Here is a 24,291-nt window from a genome sequence, read left to right as displayed (position 1 = left end):
CCTATTTGATTGTCATGAGTAACGCCAAGGCTCCATCGATTAAAACTTTCATAATATTTTAAGCGCAATCACTTTTATTTTTTAAAATGATAATATTCAAGATTGCAACATGCTTTCTTTAGGAGTCATGACACTATGGGTGCAATCTATTCTATTAATACACAAGTTGTCATTATAAGTCGCAACCTATTTTCTCTAGAACCGTAATATTCTGGGGCGCAACCATTTCTATTTTGCATAATCGTAATACTTTGTGCTCTTAACCTATTTGATTGTCGTGAGGAACACCAAGACTTTGTCGACTAAAAATTTCATAATATTTTAGGCGTAATCACTTTTAATTTTTAAAATGATAATATTTCAGATTGCAACGTGATTTTAAAATTTAACTTATTTAAATCCATCACGCTATTTAAAACATGTTCTATTATTCCAACTCGTAATTATTTTGGTTTGAGTTAAAATATTATAGGTCACACCCTTAATCTGTAACCCTTTCTACCGTTCACGCGGTTAATTAACCTTATTTTAGGGGACACACTCCAGAACCTCCTATAACGACTCCCAGGTGCTGAGCCGATAAATAATTGTGTGGGATTCAACATTATTATTATGTTATATTTTAATGTCTATGTTTGTTTACAAACATCCAAATTATTTATCGATTAAAGAGCCCTCTTTTGTTTTGATTCTTTTTTTTTTTAGATTGTCTCCGGAAATGTGGGTTAATATACGATTAATATACGGTGTTACCGGATATATTATAATATATTTATAATATTCGATTTAGCGCTATCGGAAATGTTGAGTAATAATAATGTAGTAGGACTAAATCATTAAGAAATATTAAAAAATTTGGCAACCGATAAACTTAGCTTGTCGATTTGTGTCGATACAAATGAAAAATGGATCGCTCCTTACCGAAAAAAGTTACCGGAAAAAAGTTACTGGATATATTGAAAGTGCCGATAATTTAATATTAGTATCGACACTTTCTGAATTTAAAAGAGAAGAAGTTATAGCGCCTAAAAAGTGTCGACACTTTATGAAAATGAATCGATCCTTACCAATGTAACAGGTAAAAATATGATAAAACATGTCTCAAAAATGACAAAACCGAGAAAAGTTACCGGATATGTTAAAAGTGTCGATAATTTAATATAAGTATCGACACTTTCTGAATTTAAAAGAGAAAAAGTTATTACGGTTAAAAAGTGTCGACACTTTATGAAAATGTATCGATCCATAACAATATAACAGGTAAAAATATGATAAAACATGTCTCAAAATTGACAAAACCAATAAAACGCTACTGGATATATTGAAAGTGTCGATAATTTAATATAAGTATCGAAACTTTCTGAATTTAAAAGAGAAGAAGTTATAGTGCCTATAAAGTGTCGATACTTTAAAAAAAAATATCGATCCACAACAATATAACAGGTAAAAATATAATAAAACAGGTCCCAAAAATTGAAAACCAGTCAAACGATATCGGATATGTTGAAAGTGTCGATAATTTAATATAAGTATCAACACTTTCTGAAATTAAACTAAAAAGTGTCGACACTTATAAAAATGTATCGATCCATAACAATATAACATGTAAAAATATGATAAAATTGGTCTCAAAAATGACAAAACCAGAAAAAGTTATCGATATATTGAAAGTGTTGATAATTTAATATTAGTATCGACACTTTCTGAATTTAAAAGAGAAGAAGTTATAGCGCTTAAAAAGTGTCGACACTTTATTAAAATGTATCGATCCTTACCAATATAACAGGTAAAAATATGATAAAACAGGTCTCAAAAATGACAAAACCGGAAAAAGTTACCGGATATGTTGAAAGTGTCGATAATTTAATATAAGTATCGACACTTTCTGAATTTAAAAGAGAAGAAGTTATAACACTTAAAAAGTGTCGACACTTTATGAAAATGTATCGATCCAGAACAATATAACAGGTAAAAATATGATAAAACCGGTCTCAAAATGACAAAACCGATAAATAGATACCATATATGTTGAGAGTGTCGATACTTTAATAAGTACGCGTAATAAATTATCGATACTTTCAAAGAAATAGGTAAATATTCTATCGAAAGTATCGACACTTGGCATAAAAGTATCGACACTTATGTAGTTGTATCGATTAAATATAAATAACATATCCGGTGTAAATATAAAGGCATAGATATCCTCTAAAAATATATAGAGTTTTTGAAATCGAAGCGTAATTGTTGTTGTATTTCAGAAGGCGTTTCTACGTGAAGTTTTGTTTGTTTGTTGCTGCAGTCTAATCGAAAGGTACGTTGTTGAAACCCTAGTTTTTTATTATTATAGTAATGGGAAATAGAGTTATTATGTGTTGTTATTTGGGGGGTTTCGAAGTAAAGAAGCATTTGGGACCGAATCGATACTTTTAGTTAATATTTATAGGTAAAAATGATATTATAGGTAGAAAATGATATTTTAGGTTGTATAAATGTGCCGACACTTGTTGTAGTGGTCATTCAAATTATTTTGAAGACCAATTGTTTTACCACAAAGAGTGGTTATTGATTTTTGTATATTGAATAAAGTGTATGTAAGCGGCATTTGATTTGATTTGATTTGCGCAAACTGATATATGAAGGAAAAATGAAGTCAATGGGAGGAAAGCAACCAAAGGGTGGATATATGTACTTCTAGTAAGTATCAGTCTTTTTGTTATTATTGTTGAAATGGTAATTGGATTAAAACTTTAAATTGATTACAAATTTTAAATATTGACAGTATGGCCGAATGTAAAAGGATGAAGGAAGATGGCACACACAGCAGTTCGGTATGTAAAATGAAATTGACATTGAGTATTATTTAGCGTTAATGTATTGATTAAGAAACATTTACGCTTAATATTAGGTGACAAAAGATGAGGTTGAAATGGAATTCGATGAGTGACGCCGAAAAGGAACCTTACATCACACATTCAATGAATGATAGTAAAGAATACAAAGAACGGATGAAAGCACATGAAAAGAAAGTATTCATTAAACTTATAAATACGTTGATACAAGATATATAAGAACAATAACATTATATATTGTTAAAAAATGTAGGAAGTGTCGACAATGTGCAACATAAAAAAGGTGAATTCATTAATTGAACACCTTAAAGAGAATGATCAATTGAATGTGCTGAGGGAAATGGGGTTTGGATCGTTGATAGGAGTAGGGGATCAACCAATTCGGAGGGAATTGTGTCGATCTTTGATGGAGCAATTTGATGTCAAACAATGTATTGCTAAATATGGTGATTATTCATTCCCTCTTGGGTATCGACTGCTGCAGCCGTCTTGGGGGTACAAACAATGGCAAAGTGTTGTAGAAGTCTGTATGAGTAAGAACTGAAAAACACTTGCCTCCAAATATGGTTTGAATCAGAAGGTGGCATATGCTGAAGTTGAAGAAGATATCAAAAGTGGATCTTACGGGGGGATGACCTGAAGGCCCGAGTTCTATTGTACGTTATCAGGATATTTCTTTGTCCAACGGGTGATATGTCAGCAAACAAGGACGATATGAAGTTCATTTGCGATGAAGGCTTGAAGGGTGAATTCAATTGGGCTGAATATGTCCATTCGAGATTGATTGAATCAATAATCACCTTTCAAAAGGGCAGCCAAAGATACCTCAAAGGGTGCATAGCAATCTTAGAGGTAACTGAGTTGAAGAATGATAACTTTTATATAAAATGATAATATAGTTATTATATAAAATGATAACTTTTATTATAAATGCAGGTTGCACTGTTCGATTTTTGGTCGGGCTGTGATAGTTTGTCGGCTTATGAAAGAAACGGAGTGGCATGCATCTATGCATGGGGGAAGGAAGATGTGGTTAGAGTGATGATGAAGTTGAAGTTGGATAGACCGAGAAGATAGAAATGGTAATAAATGTAATTAAATAATATTAAGAATATAATCATGTCTTAATACAAATTTAATTTTGAAGGTTATTGTCAAGGAGTTAGAGGAGGCAGTGGAGAAGGAAGAAGAGATGGTCGGGGGGATTACGGTGAGGGAAAACAGAGTAAATTCGATATTTTGATGTCTGAATTGACTGATATTAAAAAAATCCTTTTTGATATTCATCAAAGACAATCAAGAGATGAAGAGACACTTGAGAGGAATAAGGGGGAAGTGGAAGGAAATGTAGATGTAGTGGTGAATGAAGTTGAGGTATTGAGGGAACTTAATCTGTTGACGGGTGGAAAAATTGATGTAGTTGTCAAGGAGGTTGTGGAATTGAGGAGTGAACTTACGGGGCTAAATGAGGTGGTTGAGAAAAACTTGGATGAAGGGGGGAAAATGAAGGGTGAAATAAAAGAGATGAAGAGCTATGTAGAGCAAAAATATGATGAACTGAAAAAATTTGAAGAAGAGAAGATGGAGGAAGAAAAAAAGATGGAGGAAATGAGGAGAAAGGATGTCACTAACATCTATACACCGGAGAGTGTTATAGATGCAGATTTGGATTCGGAATGTCCTGCACCCCAGAAGAAGAAGCAGAAGGTAAGTTGAATAAATGAAAACTTAATTTGATTTTTATTATGTTGTTGTGACTAAAATTTGTATGCAAAACTCTTGGTTGAAAAAGCGGTTATTTCAAGCGGAATTGAACCGGTCGAAGCTGCAATTTGTGATTATTTATGGAATAGTGTGTTAGAATCGGGGTAAGTTAAATATATTGCTTTGTGAGTGATATTTAAATATTTCATGACAATATATTAATCCTAATGATTCATACAGATGTTCTGTAATCTCAATGGGAAATCAATACGCTAGTGTATCCGACGTTGCAACGTTGAAGCCTAGTGAATGGGTTGGCGGTGTGGTAAGTAGACATAGATTAAAAGTTAAAACCTATTGAATATATTTTGATTGTGTAATTAATTTGTTAGGCTATTGATTTGCTTGCCTGGACAGTATGCTACGATTCTAAAAAGTCAGGCCGGACGATTGGCTACATTCCATACCACTTAGCGGTGAGTTAAATTAATAAATGTTGAAAAGTAATGTTATAGACAATAAATTAATAATGATTGTCACGTAATTGCAGCAACAGGCGTTGGACAACGTCTGTATTGAGGGTATTGCGAGTTTTTGGGGTCCCATGTTGCATAACTATGTGAAATTCACCAACTGTGAGAAGGTAAGACACCATACGAATAGGCATAAATGATGTTTTTGGATATATAATGTTGAATTTTGTCAAATTGGGTGTGAAATTTGTTACAGATCACAATAAACCACAATAATTCACATTGGTATCTTTTGGTGTTGGATATGGTAGACCGTGTTACAACTGTATATGATAGTCTGTTTACATCTGAAGCAACTAAACATAGAGTGAATGATGCTAAGAGATTGGTATGTATGAAAGGAAATTATGTCAATTATAATGCATAATTTGTTTGGATCATAACTTCATTTTTTTAATGCAGATGAAAATATTAGATAGTTATAATAAGAAACGCATTTGGGTAGAAGCATGTGGATCTCTAGGAAATTTCCCCTTGCAAAGATTCAAATTCGCGGAGCATAAGATGAACGAGCAATCGAATGGACATGATTGCGGCATTTATGTGATGTGGATGGAATCGATTGGTTCTAGAGGGGCTACTTGTGATTTTGTAAGTAGAATTAAAAATTTGTTTACGGTTAAATTGTTAAAAGTCGTAGATTGAATGTTGTGGTCTACAATACTTAACGTACTGACAATTTGAATATAGGTTTTTGGAGAATAGGATCGTATGTGAATATTAAACGTCGTAAGCCACAATCAAAATCAACTAAGAGAGAAGATGACAAAAGCTGCCATACTACACAATAATAACAAAAGGAAGGGATGATGTAAATGCATGGTTAATTTGTATAAGATTTTTAATTTTGTATACAATTTATAATTTTGTATCTGAATGTAAATCCATATTTAGGTATGTTCAATAACTACAAAATGCAATAACTTTAAAGTAATATGTAAATTTACAATGTAGGTGCAAAATAGAATATAATAATGACAAAATTAATAAACAGAAAGATTTGATTCTAACATTTTGTCCAAGTTTGAGAACTTAATGGGTAAATATACCGGTTTAATGAGAGAATAGGTAAACTTATGTGTCGATACATTTATAACAAGTGTCGATCCCAAAAACTTCGAAAACCATAATTATAATGTAATAGGTAAATTAGCAATATAATCGGTCTAAATATAGCAGCTTTTGAGAAAACAGGTGAAAAAAAGTACCGACACAAATCAAACAAGTGTCAATACTTTTGGTCCAGAATGTATTTCAAAACCAAGTGCACTAAAAAGTGTCGATACATTTATAACAAGTGTCGATCCCAAAAACATCGAAAACCATAATTATAATGTAATAGGTAAATTAGCAATATAACCGGTCTAAATATACCGATTTTTGAGAAAACAGGTGTACAAAAAGTATCGACACAAGTGTCGATACTTTTTGTCCAGAATGTATTTCAAAACCAAGTGCACTAAAAAGTGTCGATCCCAAAAACATCGAAAACTATAATTATAATATAATAGGTAAATTAACAATATAACCGGTCTAAATATACCGGTTTTTGAGAAAACCGGTGTACAAAAAGTATCGACACAAATCGAACAAGTGTCGATACTTTTGGTCCAGAATGTATTTCAAAACCAAGTGTACTAAAAAGTGTCGATACATTTATAACAAATGTCGATCCCAAAAAAATTGAAAACTATAATTATAATATAATAGGTAAATTAACAATATATCTGGTCTAAATATACCGGTTTAAATTGAAAACAGGTTACCATAATGTATCGACACATTATTAACTTGTGTCGATACCTTTTTAAATTACTCATTTTTTTCACTTATTATAAATATGATACAAACTCCAAATCGAAAAACCCTAAACCTAAAGGCAGAAAAGAACTCATCGACTCCGACGAATACCAACATTCATAACTGTTACGATTAGATATTCAGGTAGATTTTTTGATATTTTGCCATAAATTAGGGGTTGTTTGATTTGCAGATTGGTGTTTTTTTCCTTAATATGTTTTTATTCCAATATAACATCATCCACACCCAAAATGGCTCCAAAACGTCAGCGTCAGAAGCGGGGTCTTTCTCAGATCTCTTCTCAACCCACCTCTTCCCAACCCAGTTCTTCTCAACCACAACCTCCTTCTCAAACAATCGCCCTTTCTGAGGAAATCAGGTCGTTCGAAACTGACAACTTTAGATCTGATGCGGAGAAAGAAAGATGGCAAAGGAGTTTTAAAGTAAGGAAGATTCGTCCCGAACGTCTCATTGACTTGGGTTTTTTGTTCGATGATAAATATTCTTTTAGTTTTAAATCCACGTTTACATCTTGGGGTTGGCTTGAATTCCTTGGTGTATAACCAAAATATTACCCCAACCTAGTTAGAGTCTTCTACAACAATGTTTCCTTTGAGTATGAGCCTAATAAGAGTAATATAATAGGAATTAATACCCATGTCATGGGGGAATGATATATATATATATATCTCCGGAAACTATTACGAAGGGTTTAGGTGTAGCGAATAAAGGGGATTCAGATGAAAATGATGTAGATTGGTCTACAATTAAACGGGTTGCTAGAAATAGCCCAATTCACCTAGATCTAGAATACAGAGTGTTTCACAAAATGCTGACTTGGTTTATTCGGCCTAGTGGGGGAAACATTCAATGCTTCGAGACATCGATTATTGGTGGATAGAAAAGTATAAATCCAATGCCAAAACGACTCCAAACATTGCTAAACTGATTTTTAATACAATTGTATATATAGTCACAAAGGGAAAATCAATTTCAATTCACTACCATATGGATGTGTCATCACCCATCTTTTGAATAAAAAAGAAGTTGATTTTTCGTTTGACTCCCCTGTTCGATTAACCCGCAAGATTGACATGTTATTTGTTAAAAAACGGGATATGATTTTGTTGAAAAAGTCGGTTGGAAGCGTGTCAAGGATGTCAGATTAGATCTAGAGAGGGAGGACAATGAAGATGACAAACCAATGGGAGACGCAATGATGGAAGAAGCTGCAGAATCTCAAGTTGGACATGATGTCACAATTACGACAGTGATGGAATACATAGTCAATTTTCGGGAGCATATAGATTCCCTTGTGAGCGGAATGCGAGCCGATATTTCATCATTGCGCGATGAAGTCTCCATGTTGCGTGAGGAATTACAGCAAAGACATCAAACGAGTTAGGTAATTAATTATTTATGTTTCCAAACATTTACACGTTCTGAAATGTATTTTATTTTCTTTTAACAGATGTGGATAACCAAGAGGTCAATGAAGATGACGATGAAGATGATGATGATCCAAATAAGTATATCGTGTCTGCAACATCGTTTGAAAGAAAACTAGTAATTTTTGATGTCAATGGTGTCCTTGCCTACATCCCAAGACATCCAGAAGGTTTCAATTCTGTTAATTTGTATCCATTATGTTAACATATAAGCGTACAACTTTAATCTCATTTTCTTCATGTTGCAGATGTTATCCTCAGAAATGGATTATATGAATTTATGCAATTTTGTTTACAAAATTTTATTGTTGCCATTTGGTCATCCAAGATGAGGTTAGAACTATTGAGAAATTCAAATTACTATAGCCAAAATCGTTAATATACAATTAAATGTTAACATTCAAACTTGATTATAATATCAGGCATAACATGGACCGTGTACTTGATAAACTACGTTTGTTCTCTGACCACTTTCTATTCGTTTGGGTAAGATGATTGTCATAACACTTTGCTAACTTTAATTTCTCTAAGATTCCTACATATTTATGTTCGATTATTTGTAAGCAAGATCAAAGTAAGTGCAAAACAGAAGATAAGTTTACCTAATGTAAAGATCTCAATGATGTTTGGAACGAGTTTACTGATTTTAACACCCTAAATACACTGTTGGTCGATGATTCACCGCGAAAAATGATTCATAATCCGGTAAGTTACATTCATGCCATATTTTCATAGTTAAACAGTTGTTCATAGATTGATTGATTAACAATTTATGTTTTTTATTAGATAAACAATTACATATGTCCACATTCTTTCGACGCTGCTTCTCATTCGGACGACGATGCTCTAAGTATGACACAAATTTATTCCTGATTATGCTCATTTAGTTTATTGTTCCTTATCAAAAAAAATTAGTTTCTTGTTAGTAAAATTGCACCTGATTATTTTGATAATTGAAATTATTTATTTATGTCCTCAGCAAAAGGTTGTAAAATACGCGAGTATTTGGAAATTTTGTTGAAGGCGCCTAATGTTCTGGACTTCGTTAGCGGTAACCCTTTTCCATCGGATTAATTTCGTTGTAGGTACATTATTTGAACATTGTTATCTATAAATTTATTGTGTATGCATGTTTTCGTTTGATTACACATTATGAATCAATTATGCAATTTACATGTTCAATTTAACATGACATTTCATTTATAATTAGAGTTTGAATTTAAATGTAAATTTTAGTTCTAAACTGAAATTTCATCCATCCTAAAAATAACTTACTCAATGGATGCATCGGGAGAAAACATGAAATTCCATTTCTAAGGTAACAACTTACCTTTTTCAAATATCAACATTAGTGATAATGTGCATAATGAATTTGTCCATAATGTATTTCTAAGGTAACACTTACTTACCTTTTTCAAATATACGGGTTTTTGAGAAAACATGTGTACAAAATGTATCGATACAAATAAAACAAGTGTCGATCCCGAAAACATCGAAAAACATAATTATAATGTAATAGGTAAATTATTCATGTAAAAGGTCTAAATATACCAATTTTTGAGAAAACAGGTGTACAAAAAGTATCGACACAAATCTAACAAGTGTCGATACTTTTTCTCCAGACTGTATTTCAAAACCAAGTGCACTAAAAAGTGTCGATACATATATAACAAGTGTCGATCCCAAAACATCAAAACCATAATTATAATGTAATAGGTAAATTAGCAATATAACCGGTCTAAATATACCGGTTTTTGAGAAAACAGTGTATAGACAGTATCGACACAAATAGAACAAGTGTAGATACTTTTGGTCCAGAATGTATTTCAGAACCAAGTGCACGTAAAAGTGTCAATACATTTAAAACAAATGTCAATCCCGAAAATATCGAAAAACATAATTATAATGTAATAAATAAATTATTCATGTAAACGGTCTAAATATACCGGTTTTTGAGAAAACAGTGTTCAAAAAGTATCGACACAAATATAACAAGTGTGATACTTTTTTTCCATAATGTATTTCAAAACCAAGTGCACTAAAAAGTGTCGATACATTTATAACAAGTGTCGATCCCAAAAACATCGAAAACTATAATTATAATGTAATAGGTAAATTAACAATGTAACCGTCTAAATGTACCGGTTTATGAGAAAACATATATACATGAAGTATCGACACAAATACATCAAGTTTCGATACATTTTTGTCCAGACTATATTTAAAAACCAAGTGCACAACAAAGTTTCGATACATGTATAACAATTGTCGATCCCAAAAACATCGAAAAACATAATTATAACCAAATATCTCTAACATCATGTGCTGGAGGTTCATAACCATTCCATTCCGTCTTAAAAAAAATCAGTTGAAGTAGACTGCGTGCTTGTATTCAAACCCAGCTTGACTTGAGGACATGTTAGTTTGTTATGTCCCTCACCGTTGCAGAACCCACATCGCCTAATCTTCTTCTCGACCTTGTTCTTTGTTACTTCTTTTCGCTTGCTTTGTTTCCGTTGAGGGTCGCGAACGTTGTTTAATACACTGCTTCGATTGACTGAATCATTCAAACCAAACGAGTTCTCAAATTCTTCTGTTAGTCTTTTCATCTCATCTCTTGTGATTTTGAAAGACACATCTGTCTTTGATGCAGAGTAGCATAACATACTTGCGTTTGCACGTAGAGAAGCAAACCTTGCCATTTGCATTATTTCTTGAGGCACATTCAAATCAACAAAACTGGGTACAGAAGCCTTCGCATCCTTAGTCCACCTACTTTGAATCAAATACCCGGGCAAATATGTGTAATCCAAGTGCTTCAAAACATGAATTTGATGGCGACATGAAAGTCCAATGGTCTTGAATTTTCTGCATGAGCAATTTAGAGTTTTCGTACGAGAATCAAAACTAATTTCAAATGTCCTATTTTTTTCTTTGTACTTTTTCAAATAAAAATATTGACATTCATCTGATAAGGACTGAATCTCTTCCTGAATCCGGTACAATGTCTCCCGTTGAAGTTCTTCTTGGAACGCATGAAAAGATTTGTGCGTAAAAATCTCAGAAGCATGACTTTCAAATTCAACCAGTTTTGTGATCTGGAAGGGCTTCGTCTGGGAACTTAAGTAATCCGCTTTCAACTCGTTCAGACGCATTCTACTAATTCCATCTTCAATTGCATGAACAACATCTAAATAAGTCTTCTTGTGTTTCAGTGCAATTGCGAGTGAAGCATTCATAGACTCGCACCTTTGTGTTGAGCGAATATTAGCAAAGAAATGACCTGTTAGATATGCTTGTGCACATAAGTGCCGAGTATTTCCCTTCTCAATCACCCATGGATGCTTTTCGACGTTGAATTCTGAAACAACTGAACGCCATTGAATATCAAATTTGTCGGTTGTCCACCAAGAAGCCATGCATTTTGAGAATGCTGCTGTAAATTTTGGGTCACCAATGTTAGCTTGTGCATTGCGAGAAAGATGCCAATAACATAATCTGTGCTTAGCATTAGGGATAACAGATTTGATAGCCCTCTGCATTGCGCTATCCCCATCGGTGACAACTGAAATAGGCGATTTGTTCATCATGGCTTCTAAAAAATTATGTAGCACCCACTCAAAATATTGGGACGTCTCGTCAGCGATTATGGCAGTAGCAAACACAATTGTGTTATGGTGATGATTGACACCGACAATAGGCATAATTGGTCGACCATACAAATTATCTTTGTACGTTGTGTCGAACGTAATTACATCACCGAAGCATATGTAATCTGATCTCGATGTAGAATCTGACCAAATAAGATTATGCAACGCCCCTGATTCGTCTACCGATTATGTCACACAAAAACTCAGGATCATCATGTTTCTTATAATCAAAGTAAGCAATAAGCGCATTCACATCCCCATCGATGATTTCCTTTGCTTTACCTCTTTGAAGTGCATTGTTGAGGTCTTTATGTGTAAATCCAACATTATGATAGCCCCCTGCCTGCTGCGTTAAATAGTTTATTACTTGTGACGTGCCAACACCGACCTATTTCAATGTTGTTGCCTCATCGATATTAGCCTTACTTACAGCTCTATTAGAACGTATAAATGGTGTCATAGTAGGTGTGCACAACGCATGAATATGTTTCTGATAAGACTTACTTATAACCCACTGATCGTTTGTATTTGTTGTTGTAACTATGACTCTAGCCTTGCATCTTGTTCTTGTGATTGACGTATGAGCACGTTGACGATCAACGATATTGACTTTTGATTCTCGAAACCCTTCTTTCGAACAACAAAATTCTGTGTCTTCACATTCCTTCCATGTCAAGCCGTGTTGTTCCCCGACGTGCACTAAACCCATGTTCTTGTGCGAATCCCTTGTAAAAGTACCAAGCTTGATCACATGAAGAGAATAGCTTACCAACCAATATGTCAGATTCATCAACATTATGTACTTCATGGCATTCATCGGTTGGGTTAACATTGTTTGCATCAATATGATCCATAGCAAAAATTTTGTTGTGCAATTTCAGTGGTCCCAACAGGAGTTGATGGAGATGTAAGTAAAGGTTCATTGAACAACATATTTTTAGTGGTGCTTTCAATAAGATGTGGTATTGGTAGTGGTAGTTGGAGGGTGTGTACAATATTAAATTTGCATGACATATTCAGGTATGTACAATAACTACAACATTCAATAACTTTAAAGTAATAGGTAAATTTACAATGTAGGTGGTAAAAATATACTTTTTTAATGACAAAATTAGTAAACACAAAGATTTGTTTCGATACATATGTAAGAATATGTGTCGATACATTTTCAAAAAGTATCGACCCCAAAAATATCGAAACAAATAATTATAATGTAATATTTAAATTAACAATGTAACCAGTATACATATACCGGTTAATTATAAAACAGGTCAACATAAAGTATCGACACTTTTTAAGTTTGTGTCGATACTTTTTTCCAAAAGAAAGCACAAACAGGTTCACGCATAAAGTGTCGATACATTTAAAATCCCATGGATCACAAAAACATCGAAACCGATAATTATAATGTAATAAGTCAATTTACAATGTAACCGGTTTAAATTTATAGGTTTTATGAGAGAATAAGTCAGAATAAAGTATCGACACTTGTGTAATTTGTGTCGATATATTTTGTCCATAATAAATGCCCAACGAGGTGCAAAAATTACGTGTCGATACATTTAAAATTGTATCGATCCTAAAAACATCGAAACGAAAATTACAATGTTATAGGTAAATTTACAATGTACCCGATATAAATATACCGATTTTATGAGAAAATAGGTCTAAATAATGTATCGACACCTTTATAGTTTGTGTCGATACTTTTTTCCAGAATGAATTAGGAATGCCCAACGAGGTGCAAGTATAAAGTGTCGATACATTTAAAATTGTATCGAACCAAAAAACAACGAAACTAATAATTATAATACAATAGGTAAATTTACAATGCTACCGGTATAAATATACCGGTTAAATGCTTATTTTATTATATAAGTGCTACCTATTACATTATATAAGCGTTACCTAATATGTTATTGTGCTTGATAATATTTCCGGTTAAATGATATAACATAACTGATCTATATTTTAACCGAATACACCATTTTTTAACCGTTTTTTAAACGTCGCATAATAAAATCACCCTAAACAAGAAGGTTAAAACTTTCCCATTCCATTTTTGTTTTGCTTTTTATTGTTGTATTATTTGTAAAGTTCCCTCCTATTTATTCTTTGGGGTTGGGGGCTGATCTCTTTAGGCCTTCTATGCTTGATTTATGATTCCAATTTCGTGAAATCAAATTGGGTTCTTCTGTTTCTACACTTAATGTAGGTATATAATATAAACCATGAATTTTCCCTACTTTTTGAGTGTTTATAGTTTGTTTTAATTGATAAATTTGAATCCTTTTTATATTTTCCCGACATTTCTGTTGCGAATGCAGCCTATTAAAATTATCTATATCCTGATGGTTTGTGTTCTTTTTTTTTTTTGTATTTTCAGCAAAATTTTATACTCGGGGTTTAAGAAATTTTGGAGGATTTTACTACAAATGTCAAGTAGCTCAAGGGGATCTGGAGACAAGTCCATTGATGTTGAGGAACTCTCGGAGATTGAAACAAGATGCAGAGAGGTAGAGTATTTTTTTTTCCTTTTGGCAATAACTAAGAAACATTGTCCTTTAATGGTTTTATCCTTCAAATATTTGAGCTTTTGAAGGTTGCTTGTGATGTTTATTCAGCCCCCCTTCACTGTATTTGTTGTCATCTATGTTGCTCCAAGTTTTAGTTTTGTTTCAGTTTGTTAGATGAGAGCCTTCAGTTTCTTACTGTTATTTGATTTTTTTGGGGGGGGGGGGGGATGGATGGTTTTAACCTTCAAATATTTGAGCTTTTGAAGGTGGTTTGGTGTTGTTCTTATTCAGACATTCACTTTATTTGTTCTTATCTAAGTTGCTCTGAGCCTTCATTTTGCTTGAAGTATTGGTGCACGGCACATATTTAGACATGGATATGGGGATATGAGTATTACCCTCCAAACACTTGGGAAAAATGAACATATCTGTGTTGAGCACGAACCCTTATCCAACAGTATGTATATTGGGATATGAGTTTCATCCTCTAAGGACCCTCCAAATACATGGGAAAACTTAGAAAAAATGAACTGACCCATGTCGAAAATCGCAAGTTTGAGTAGCATAGGTTCTTATGATGATGTTAGTTTGTTATCAATCGTGAATGTAATCTGTTTTTGCTGAAATTTTATTTATCCACTTATCCTTTTCAATGCAGTTACGCAAAGAAAAACAGATGTTGAAAGAATCACAAAATCAGGGCTTTGAACTAATCCGGGTAATTTTCCTAGGCATTGGTAATTCTGTCATCTGGAACATGCTATGTGAAACATCCCTCATCTTTATGTTATTTTCCATAACACCTTTTTGATTTATGGAGCTATATATATACTGTGAACTAAATAGCCTATTGTGTAGTATGGTAACAATAAGCAGCTTAGCATGCTGAAGTCTTCCATTGCGATCTATACTGAAAGTCAGAACTTTAGTAATAACTTCTTGCTTCGTAAATTTTCATTATTCTATCTATATTTTTTAGCCTTTTTAGTAGCACAATTGAAATTTGACATGAGATAGCCTATTTCTCAAGTAACTCGAAGGGCCGGTTAACTTGTTCTTCGGTTTAGCCTTGACCATCTCCTAGGATTAATAAGCAGGCATTCTGAAGAGACTACCCTTGGCGTTGAAAAGGTCCCCATTCTTTGCTTGGTTATTGAACTACAGTAATTGGGAAAAATAATAGAAATAATGCCGCAATTTTGAATTCTTCATCCTTCAAACCCAAACAAGAAAGGTAGATATTGAGATTTAGATGTTTAAGTTTTCATTATTGTCTGATTGTGAGTTGATTCACTCTAGGGACTTGAGCTACATGTGAAGTCACTATCGGAAGCTAGTTTGCAAGACCAAAAACTTATTCAAAAGTTGGAAAGAGAGCTTAAAAATTGCTCTCAAGAAATAGGTAATGATTCTTTATTTTCTTCCAAATATTGCCGAGGGTGTTAGTTCTTTGTGCATTTAACCATTTTACCTTGGAAGTAAACCATCGTCATCTGATAATAACTCCCATGCTTCATGTTGCTGTTCCGCTTGTAAAATATGCATTTCTCTTTGTTCTTTAAAACATGCTGCAAGTTCAACTTATCCTAATTCTTTGACTTAGCTTACTTGGAAATATGATAAAAAGTTAAAAACTCACCATTATCACCAATCTTTTCTTTTTCTATCATTTGTCTGATTGTTATAATCGTAGTAATTTATTTTTCTTTGACCATGGTTATTAAAATTCCGTATCAGTGTGTCTTGTCAGGGTTTCTTTAGCCTATTAGTCCAAACATTCTATGTTTTAAACTAAATTTTGTGCTCTTGCAGTAATTATATGCATTATATGTTAACTACTTGTGAGAGGGAGTGTTTAAGAGGTGTCATCCACATTTGTTATGTCTCGGGTTTCTTGTGGATTTATATTCAAGTTGGGCCTCTCTTCTTATAACCAATCGATTCCATGTTGAATGTTTAGCGTTCTTTTAGTTCACTGTTATGATACGTAGGCATCATTGTGTGTGGTATTAGAATTAGTTCCTTTCAATAATTGGACTATGCATCGAATACTAAGTCTATAACATCTGTGGTGCGATGCTCCTTACCGGCTTGAAAATCCCTTGCTGGCGGAGCATTTCTTGTACCTCTTAATTTACATTAGGAACTATCCATTCCCTTGAAGGAAAAAAACTCAGAAAAAGGGGTTGGATATTGTATGCTGCCTTACATACTAAACTCAAGTACAGTTTCTTTGATCTTGAGAAATGCTTGGTTGAGTGGAAATGTGGGAAGAAAATCAGTTTTGAGTGTACTTGGTAGGAAAGAAAAATTAGGGAAAAGAGACTAGAAAAGATGATCATTTTCATCCCCATGAATTAAAACTGTTCATTCCAATTTGGACTAAAAAGAGGAGAGAAAATGTTAGATATGTAAGTTAAGTGGACAAAGTTTTACGTTTTTTTAATTCCTCTTATTTATTAACTCTACCAAGCATTGAAGGGAAAGAAAGTTACTTTTTCTTTCCATTTTCCATCTTTCCTACCAAGAAAACTAATGGAAAGAAGGAAAAAAAACATTTTCTATCTTTCTACCTTTCTTTCTATTCCATCAAATTTCCATCTTTTCGATTTACTTTCTACCTTGACACGCAAAGCCTTAATGTTATGGTTGCATTCTTTAGATTACCTGCAGGATCAACTAAGTGCAAGGAACGAAGAGGTCAAATTTCTAAATGACCATGTGCATGACCTTGGGATCAAATTGGCTGACATGGGGGATTTACGGGAGAAAATTGGTCGATTGATAGGAGAGTTGAACAGGTCAAACTCCGATCGGTTGTTACTAATGCAGGAATTAGAGAACAAAGAAGAAGAGCTGCAACAATCGGCTTTGTGCATAGAGAAGTTGGAGGATTCGGTTTCATCTACGGCATTGGAGTCCCAGTGTGAAATAGAAAGCTTAAAACTTGATATAACGGCCATGGAGCAAATGTATCTTGAAGCTAGGAAGTTGGAGGAAGAAAATGTTCAAGAAAAATCCCAGATGAATCTTTTAATTGAAGAATTTGAGGTCCAGCTTCAGAATGCACAGGAAATTATTGAAGAACTGGAGAACGAAAATAAAGCGCTGCGAGGAAAGCTCACTGCATTTGAAAATAATGCTAACATATTCTGTCAAAAGATCAAGCAATGGCTCAAAAGAAAGGACAGAACACAATTCGATACGAATTCTATCTACGGTGAACCAGAAAGCGTTATTACAATATCAAAAGATACAAGGTTAGCTGCGACATCAAATTCGTTATATTTTTCTGATTAAGTTACATGGTTATGTTGACTGATCAACTGCATTGTCTGAATGTGTGATAGTATGTGAAATGAGAGCTTTTATTCGACACTTAAACATGTTATACATGCCTTTGTCCTGTATTATTTGAAAATATATATTTTATAGGTTGACGTGTATGATCTTGTTGAGGTGGGTTCGGATCTTGTTGAAGCACTTCCTTGTATAAAGCGCTTTATTCAGTTTTGTCTCTTAAAATTGATAGGTGATGTTCTATATTTTACCATTTGGTACCTATCTGATAATTTTTTATGAACGTTTTATAAATATTGTTGAAGTGGCTGCAAAGAACTCTTTGGTGCACTCCTTTCGGAAGTGGCATTAGTTCTGGAATCTGATTCCAACTCGAAGGAGCAGATAAAAAACATGTCACACCAGATAAATGAATATGAACTCTTGGTGAAGCAACTTAAGGTAAAATTTGTCATCTTAAGAAGTTATATTTACCGTTATGATATTATGTAAGCTCAACAAGGTGAAATGTGAATTTTGTCTGCAATATTTCTGATCTTGAAAATGGTTACCAGGAAGAACTGAGAGAGCAAAAGTTAAAAGCAAAAGAAGAAGCTGAGGATCTTGTACAAGAAATGACTGAGCTAAGGTACCAGATGACGGGGATGCTTGAAGAAGAGTGCAATCGCCGTGCAAGTATTGAACAAGCATCTTTACAGAGAATAGCTGAGTTGGAGGCACAGGTAATACTGTTTTGGTAGTTGATCCATTTTATTACCCGTAAGGTATTTAACTTCGATTTCTGATGGTTAGTATTGTTTACCTTTGGGTTTTTGGGGGGTTAAGATTGAAAAAGAGCCCCAAAATTCATTGGCTGTAGTTAGACGTCTTCCAGAATCATAGAGATTGGCTTTGCTAATGATTGCTGATGTCCATTGATTCAGAACTAACTCAGAGGTTCCTACTTTCCTGAATCTCTTTCTTTGTTTTTTCCGGTGCAAACACGGTTAAAATTTAATACAGTTCACTATTCTTAAACAGTGCTGCAAAAGTCTAGTACTGCTATTTAACAGACACTCATCATGCGTTAATCACGTGTTTTGATTTGGTTTTGTGTTTAATGTCACCAGTTAATTTGCAAGTTCAGTTGCTTATTGCTCATAAAATGCATGTAAATTTAGTTCTCTCCTAATTTCTGCAGTGTACTTGTATTCTTTTCCCTGATAGTAGTCATAACTGACTTTCTCATGCTGTGTTCCAACAGAATCGGCTTTTGATGATTAACCTGCGGGAAGGCGTATATGATTTGCATGATGAAGGTTCCAAGGACATATGGCAGTACAAGGTAGCCAAATATGTCAAGGTAGAAATACTGTTCTATAACATACTAACGATTTTTTTTTCAAGTAATCGTAATTATGCAGTAGTTTGTTGCTTGTCTTGTTGCAGACGGTTGTGTTGTGAGGGTCCAAAGCTTCGGATTTTCGTCGATGTTCTTCATTTTCCTTTACAAATTTCAGCAATGAAAAGTTATGTTTTGGGATTACATTCAAAGAAAACACACTGCATCCAGATCTGGCCAAAACTGTGCTGGACAATGGACATGGTAACGTTTCTCCCCCATATTATGGTTTTTGTAAGATCAAGCACTGAATTTAGCCAAGTTGGTTTGTATTGCACAGAAGCTGGAAATTGGTTTTTATGTCCAAATCTTGAGTTTTCAATGAAATGTATATTTCGATTTGTTACGATTTTGGTGATCGTGGGACATGCGTATGCTCTTACGACAATATTATTCGACTTTTCTCGAATTTTATCGGATTTTACTATATACATACCGGCACGTATCCGAATATAATGTTTATAATTATATTTCCGAAGTTACCTAAATCTATATGAATGCTTATCAGCACAAACAAAGTCACCCCTTAATGTAATGTAAAATAAAAAAACATAAAGAGTGGTTGTCGGATCGGAATGTTAGTATTGTTATGGTTTTGTTTTGAAGTTTTTATTTTTCTTGTATTCGAATTTGTATCTATACTCGTATTAGATATCAGTATTTTAATAACATAACTATATTTATGATAAAATCTCTTTATTTTAATATAGTAAAGTAACCCTGTGTTCATGTAAAAGAAAATCTCAATAAGTTTTGTAATATTTTATTTTTCAAAAGTCATAAATTTGTCTATATCTTCAAAGTACAATAACAAGTATCAATTGAGATAAAGTATAATTACATATTTAAATATACATATAGATATACTATGACAGCAAATTCGCCCATTAACTCTATGTTTATGTGAAAAAAATCAACAAATTTTATAATATTTTATTGAAAATTTTCATATCTTTACTTTACAAAAATGAAGAAATTAACCTATTTATTTTGGTTTACCAGAATTCAATTATCCTTTTAAAAGACTGAAAAAATTAATCCACTTATTAATTGTAATGTGAACTTGGAGTGACGAACTTTTTTAACTTGTATATATAATGTTGCATTGTTCATTTTTATTATCTATCATATATTAATTATCAGATAATCAATATAACAATAAATTAAATAGAAAGTGGTGGGATTGGTTCTGGTCAAAATGGGAGGCTAAAGCTGCTTATTATCAAATCTCCTGTTGATTTGTTCAACAAAAAAATGAAAATTTTCAGTAAAGAGATATTGTGAATTATTGACATATTGAGAGGGAAAGTATGTATTTTTTATTTTTGAAATTTAAAATAGAAACGGGAATTTAAAATAATACATATTTATTACAATTTGGAATTGGCCTCTTTCTTCTTTCAAGACTTTCTCTTTGGATTTTTTGACGCGTTTAATGCGTCCACCTTCCCTCCCTTCTCTTTAAAGCTCTTCATTTTGTGACAAACCCATTAAGAGACTTTTCTTTTTCTCTAAGATTTGTGTTTTTGAACTTCATTTGTCGTTAAATTCAGTTGTATTTTTTTCTTCATTTTCATTCCCCAAGGTACATCCCAAGGTTCCATCTTTGTTGTTTCCTTCATTTTTGCCTTAATTTCTGCATACGGATTGTTTTGAATTTTCTTTCTTGTTCGTGAATCAAAATCCAACTTGGAACAAAACCCAGATTTTATTCTCTCTTTTTCTTGCAACATATTAACGAGTTTTGGTAATTTTTATGTATATTGTTTTGGATTTTTTGATCAGCTTGATTGATATCTTGAATGATAGATGAAGGTGTTTACTTCATGGGTTTGTTATTTGGTTCTATGCTTGTTTTCCATCCGTGAAAACTGAAGGAATCTTTCTCTTTTTTATGAAGAAATGAAAAATTCCCAAGTCAACTAATTCTTTACTAGTCTCTGATGATAAATTTAGAATTTGTTTTTACCCTTTCTTCTCATGTTTATGGGGTGTTCTTGTTTCTGATCATGCTAGTATGCGATTGATGACCTAATTCTAATTCTGGTTCTCTTTTTGTTGCTTTTAGCCTTTTGAATTCCTTTCAAGCTATATTACACATAAACCAGGGATTTAAATTATGATTATGACTGTGTTTTTTGTTGCTTTGGGTTTATCATAGTTGTGGATAGAAGGGATGCTATTGTTGTCGTTGCGGGTACCGTGGTCGTGATTTTTTTTTCTAAATTCACACAACTTATTTTGCTACTTGGTATGCGATTGATGATCTAGTTCTAATTCTAGTTATCTTTTTGTTGCTTTTAACCTTCTGAGTCCCTTGCTGCCTTGATCTGAAGTGTAACTGTTGATTGCTTTGCAGATAGTATTCTGCTTCTTTCTTCCTATCAACTGTCTGATCAAGTGATTCATTAAGAAAAATGTTGGGTTTAAAGAAATCTCCATTGAAGACTGCTAAGCGTAATTCAGTTGATCCTGCCCGTGTTTCCGCTTCTCATTCAAACCCTTTTGATCTGATGATGAGTTTGACAATAAGCAAACGCTTAAACCTTCTAGAAGGACTTCTTCCGAACCTAGTCCTCCAAATTTCGGGACCAATCCTTTTGACGATGATGGAGGGAGAGTGAATTCTTCGTCCTCTTCGTATTGGCAATCTTCGGCATCACGAAACAAGTATAAGAACGATTTCCGTGACTCTGGTGGGCTTGAGAACCAATCGGTGCAAGAATTGGAGAACTATGCCGTCTACAAGGCCGAGACGACTACAAAGACTGTTGACAGCTGTTTGAAGATTGCTGAAGAAATGAGAGAAGGTGCCACCAATACTTTGATCACCTTGCATCAACAGGGTGAACAAATTACACGAACTCATAATGTGGCTGCTGGCATTGATCATGACCTTAGTCGGGTACGTCGTTTGTTTTTAAAAGCAAAACTTTGCATGATTGAAGAACTGCAAATAGAATCTGAAAACATGAAATTTTTTCTCTCTTACAGTTTATGTTTTAACAAACACGATATCCAGGTTTGATCATATTGCTACCTTATTGATCCTAAGGAGTCACCTAAATTAAATCGATTATGAGGTTTGAGTTTAGAATTTTATTGGATTGAACGGATGGTGTTTCCCCAGAAATCATGATCTTGCTATGAGATATCCATGCCTTCCTGTTCTGAAACCCGGGAATCCTCCATGTTGAATACAGTACTTCATAGGAAACCTACTTGACACTGCTCAGATTTTCGGGCCATTGACTTTCTGATAGCATAACTTTAGAGCACAAGTGCTGGAAGTAAATATAATTGTTGATTGAAAGTTTTATTGCACTCGGACTCTTCATTTTCTCTGAAGTACTTGTATCCAATACTCACCCTTGAGTCCAAGCAACATAAACTGAAAGTGATACACAGGATTGATTGACTACTTAACTTCGAATTTGTTCAAAGAATCAATAACCCTTTTACTTTTCCTCTTAGGATTGATCTTATGGAATTAAAGAGACACTCTTAATGGTAGTTCTTTTGGATTTCAGGGCGAGAAGCTCTTGGGAAGTCTTGGAGGCATGTTCTCTAGAACCTGGAAGCCGAAGAGAACTCGTCCAATAGTTGGCCCTGTTATAACAAGAGGTACATTTTCTTCCCGTAGACCTCCATGAATCATCTCTTCATTTTCCCTCATTATAAGCGTCCAATTGCACGATTTCTTGTAAATAGAAGTTGGTGGTGTTTTTGTTGCCCCAAATCCTGAACTGCTTGTGTAATTTACTTGGTCCGCAGATGATTTGCCAAAGAGTATTGGCGGCCACTTGGAGCAGAGGGAGAAACTGGGATTGAATGCAGTTCCGAGGGGTCGTTTGAAATCTCGAACCACCCCCTGAGTCAACGGATGCATTTCAGAAAGTTGAGGTACGAGATAAAGGCACAAAACAATTCATTAGTCTGAAATCTGATTCTTTTATGGAATGTGCAATTTATTTCTTTTCTTCTTCTTGGGATTTTTTAAACAGTTTGAAAAGGCAAAGCAAGATGATGCACTCTCTGATTTAAGCGATCTACTGGGAGAATTGAAGGTCATGGCCGTTGATATGGGATCCGAAATCGAGAGGTTAGTTTCTTGTTGATATTCATAAAATGGTCTTTGAACCCTCATTTTGTCATCGAATTCTTCAGTTAGACTTGAGCTAATCGTAAATAAACATGTGCTCACAACTCGCAACTTGAGCAATCGAACGAGTCAACTCGAATATCCTAGTATTTTTACCATAAGCCAAACTTTGAACTTCGAATCTTAAGCATGCTTAATCTTCTTACAGCTCGAGCTGTACTCAATTACAAATCCATTAAAAAATGAACCCGATTAAACCCTGATTGCAGGCAAACCAAAGCTCTGGATGGAGTCCAAGATGATGTGGATGTTCTAAATATCCGTGTGCAGGGTGCGAATCAACGAGCTCGCCGATTACTTGGGAAGTAGAATCTGCAGTGTTGTGATTTTGCCGATGAGATTCGCTTGCTTGCTCGCTTATGCCGCAATGTCTTTAACCTTTCCTCAGCTTCACTCTTCTGTTACTTTGATTCCATTTCAGACAAATTGGGTTTATAAGTATCTCTGTCTCCTTTATTTTTTTCTACTTATTTAGGCATGTGATTGTTCTTCACCGTGCACTTTGATAATCCGATTTGTGTTGTTTTTTTTTGTGTTTTTTAATTGTGTAAATACAAGAAACATTATTAAATGTTAAAGTATAATAGGAAAATGGAAAAAATTACTTCTCATATATTCAATAATGATAACTTCCAATCTGTTCCTCTATTTATACAACTTTTCAAACTAACCACCCAACTAACTTAAAACTGCTTCTAACTAATTTATAATAGAAAAACTGATTACAAACTCAACACTCCCCCTCAAGTTGGATGTTGAAAAACATCTTCAACTCCTAACTTGGATAACAAATAATTGTGCTGCTGACTTCCCAAAGCCTTGGTCATGATGTTTGTAAGCTGTTCGTGTGTTGAAACATGTTCTGTTTGAATCATCCCCTCCTGTATTTTTTCACTCACGAAATGATAGTCGATTTCAATGTGTTTTGTCCTTTCGTGATACACAGGA

General features: G+C 33.8%; 1 protein-coding gene and 1 pseudogene across 4 annotated transcripts; both read left to right on the top strand.

Moving 5' to 3' along the window:
* Window positions 1–605: 605 nt before the first annotated feature.
* On the top strand, window positions 606–19,564 carry LOC120122014 (putative WEB family protein At1g65010, chloroplastic). Of its 4 annotated transcripts, none has more exons than XR_005516035.1 (9): window positions 606–633; window positions 14,371–14,500; window positions 15,159–15,218; window positions 15,800–15,902; window positions 17,163–17,760; window positions 18,106–18,241; window positions 18,355–18,522; window positions 18,626–18,736; window positions 19,044–19,142. XR_005516035.1 is itself a non-coding variant. In XM_039141275.1 (9 exons), the coding sequence occupies exons 1-9, from the start codon at window positions 626–628 to the stop codon at window positions 19,241–19,243; spliced, it is 1,317 nt and encodes a 438-aa protein (XP_038997206.1). In that variant the 5' UTR covers window positions 606–625; the 3' UTR covers window positions 19,244–19,563. The 4 variants fall into 4 exon arrangements, 3 of the variants coding, with proteins under 3 accessions (XP_038997206.1, XP_038997207.1, XP_038997208.1); XM_039141275.1 differs by lacking the exon at window positions 18,626–18,736 and adding an exon at window positions 19,229–19,563; XM_039141276.1 differs by lacking the exons at window positions 606–633; window positions 18,626–18,736 and adding exons at window positions 14,078–14,199; window positions 19,229–19,562.
* Window positions 19,565–21,583: 2,019 nt separating this feature from the next.
* Window positions 21,584–23,935, top strand: LOC120122011 (annotated as a pseudogene).
* Window positions 23,936–24,291: the final 356 nt, after the last annotated feature.

The sequence above is a fragment of the Hibiscus syriacus genome, unplaced genomic scaffold (genome assembly GCF_006381635.1).
Source record: "Hibiscus syriacus cultivar Baekdansim isolate YM2019G1 unplaced genomic scaffold, ASM638163v2 tig00110384_pilon, whole genome shotgun sequence".
NCBI classification, from domain to species: Eukaryota; Viridiplantae; Streptophyta; class Magnoliopsida; order Malvales; family Malvaceae; genus Hibiscus; species Hibiscus syriacus.
Note: the sequence above shows the minus strand (reverse complement) of the source record. Positions and strands in the feature narration are given on the sequence as shown.

What these genes read in the sequence shown, in the direction of transcription:
- LOC120122014 (XM_039141275.1), top strand. An exon ending in TTGAAACAAGATGCAGAGAG is followed by an intron (nt 14,501 to 15,158) that starts GTAGAGTATTTT and finishes TTTTCAATGCAG; the next exon opens with TTACGCAAAGAAAAACAGAT. An exon ending in AAATTGCTCTCAAGAAATAG is followed by an intron (nt 15,903 to 17,162) that starts GTAATGATTCTT and finishes TGCATTCTTTAG; the next exon opens with ATTACCTGCAGGATCAACTA.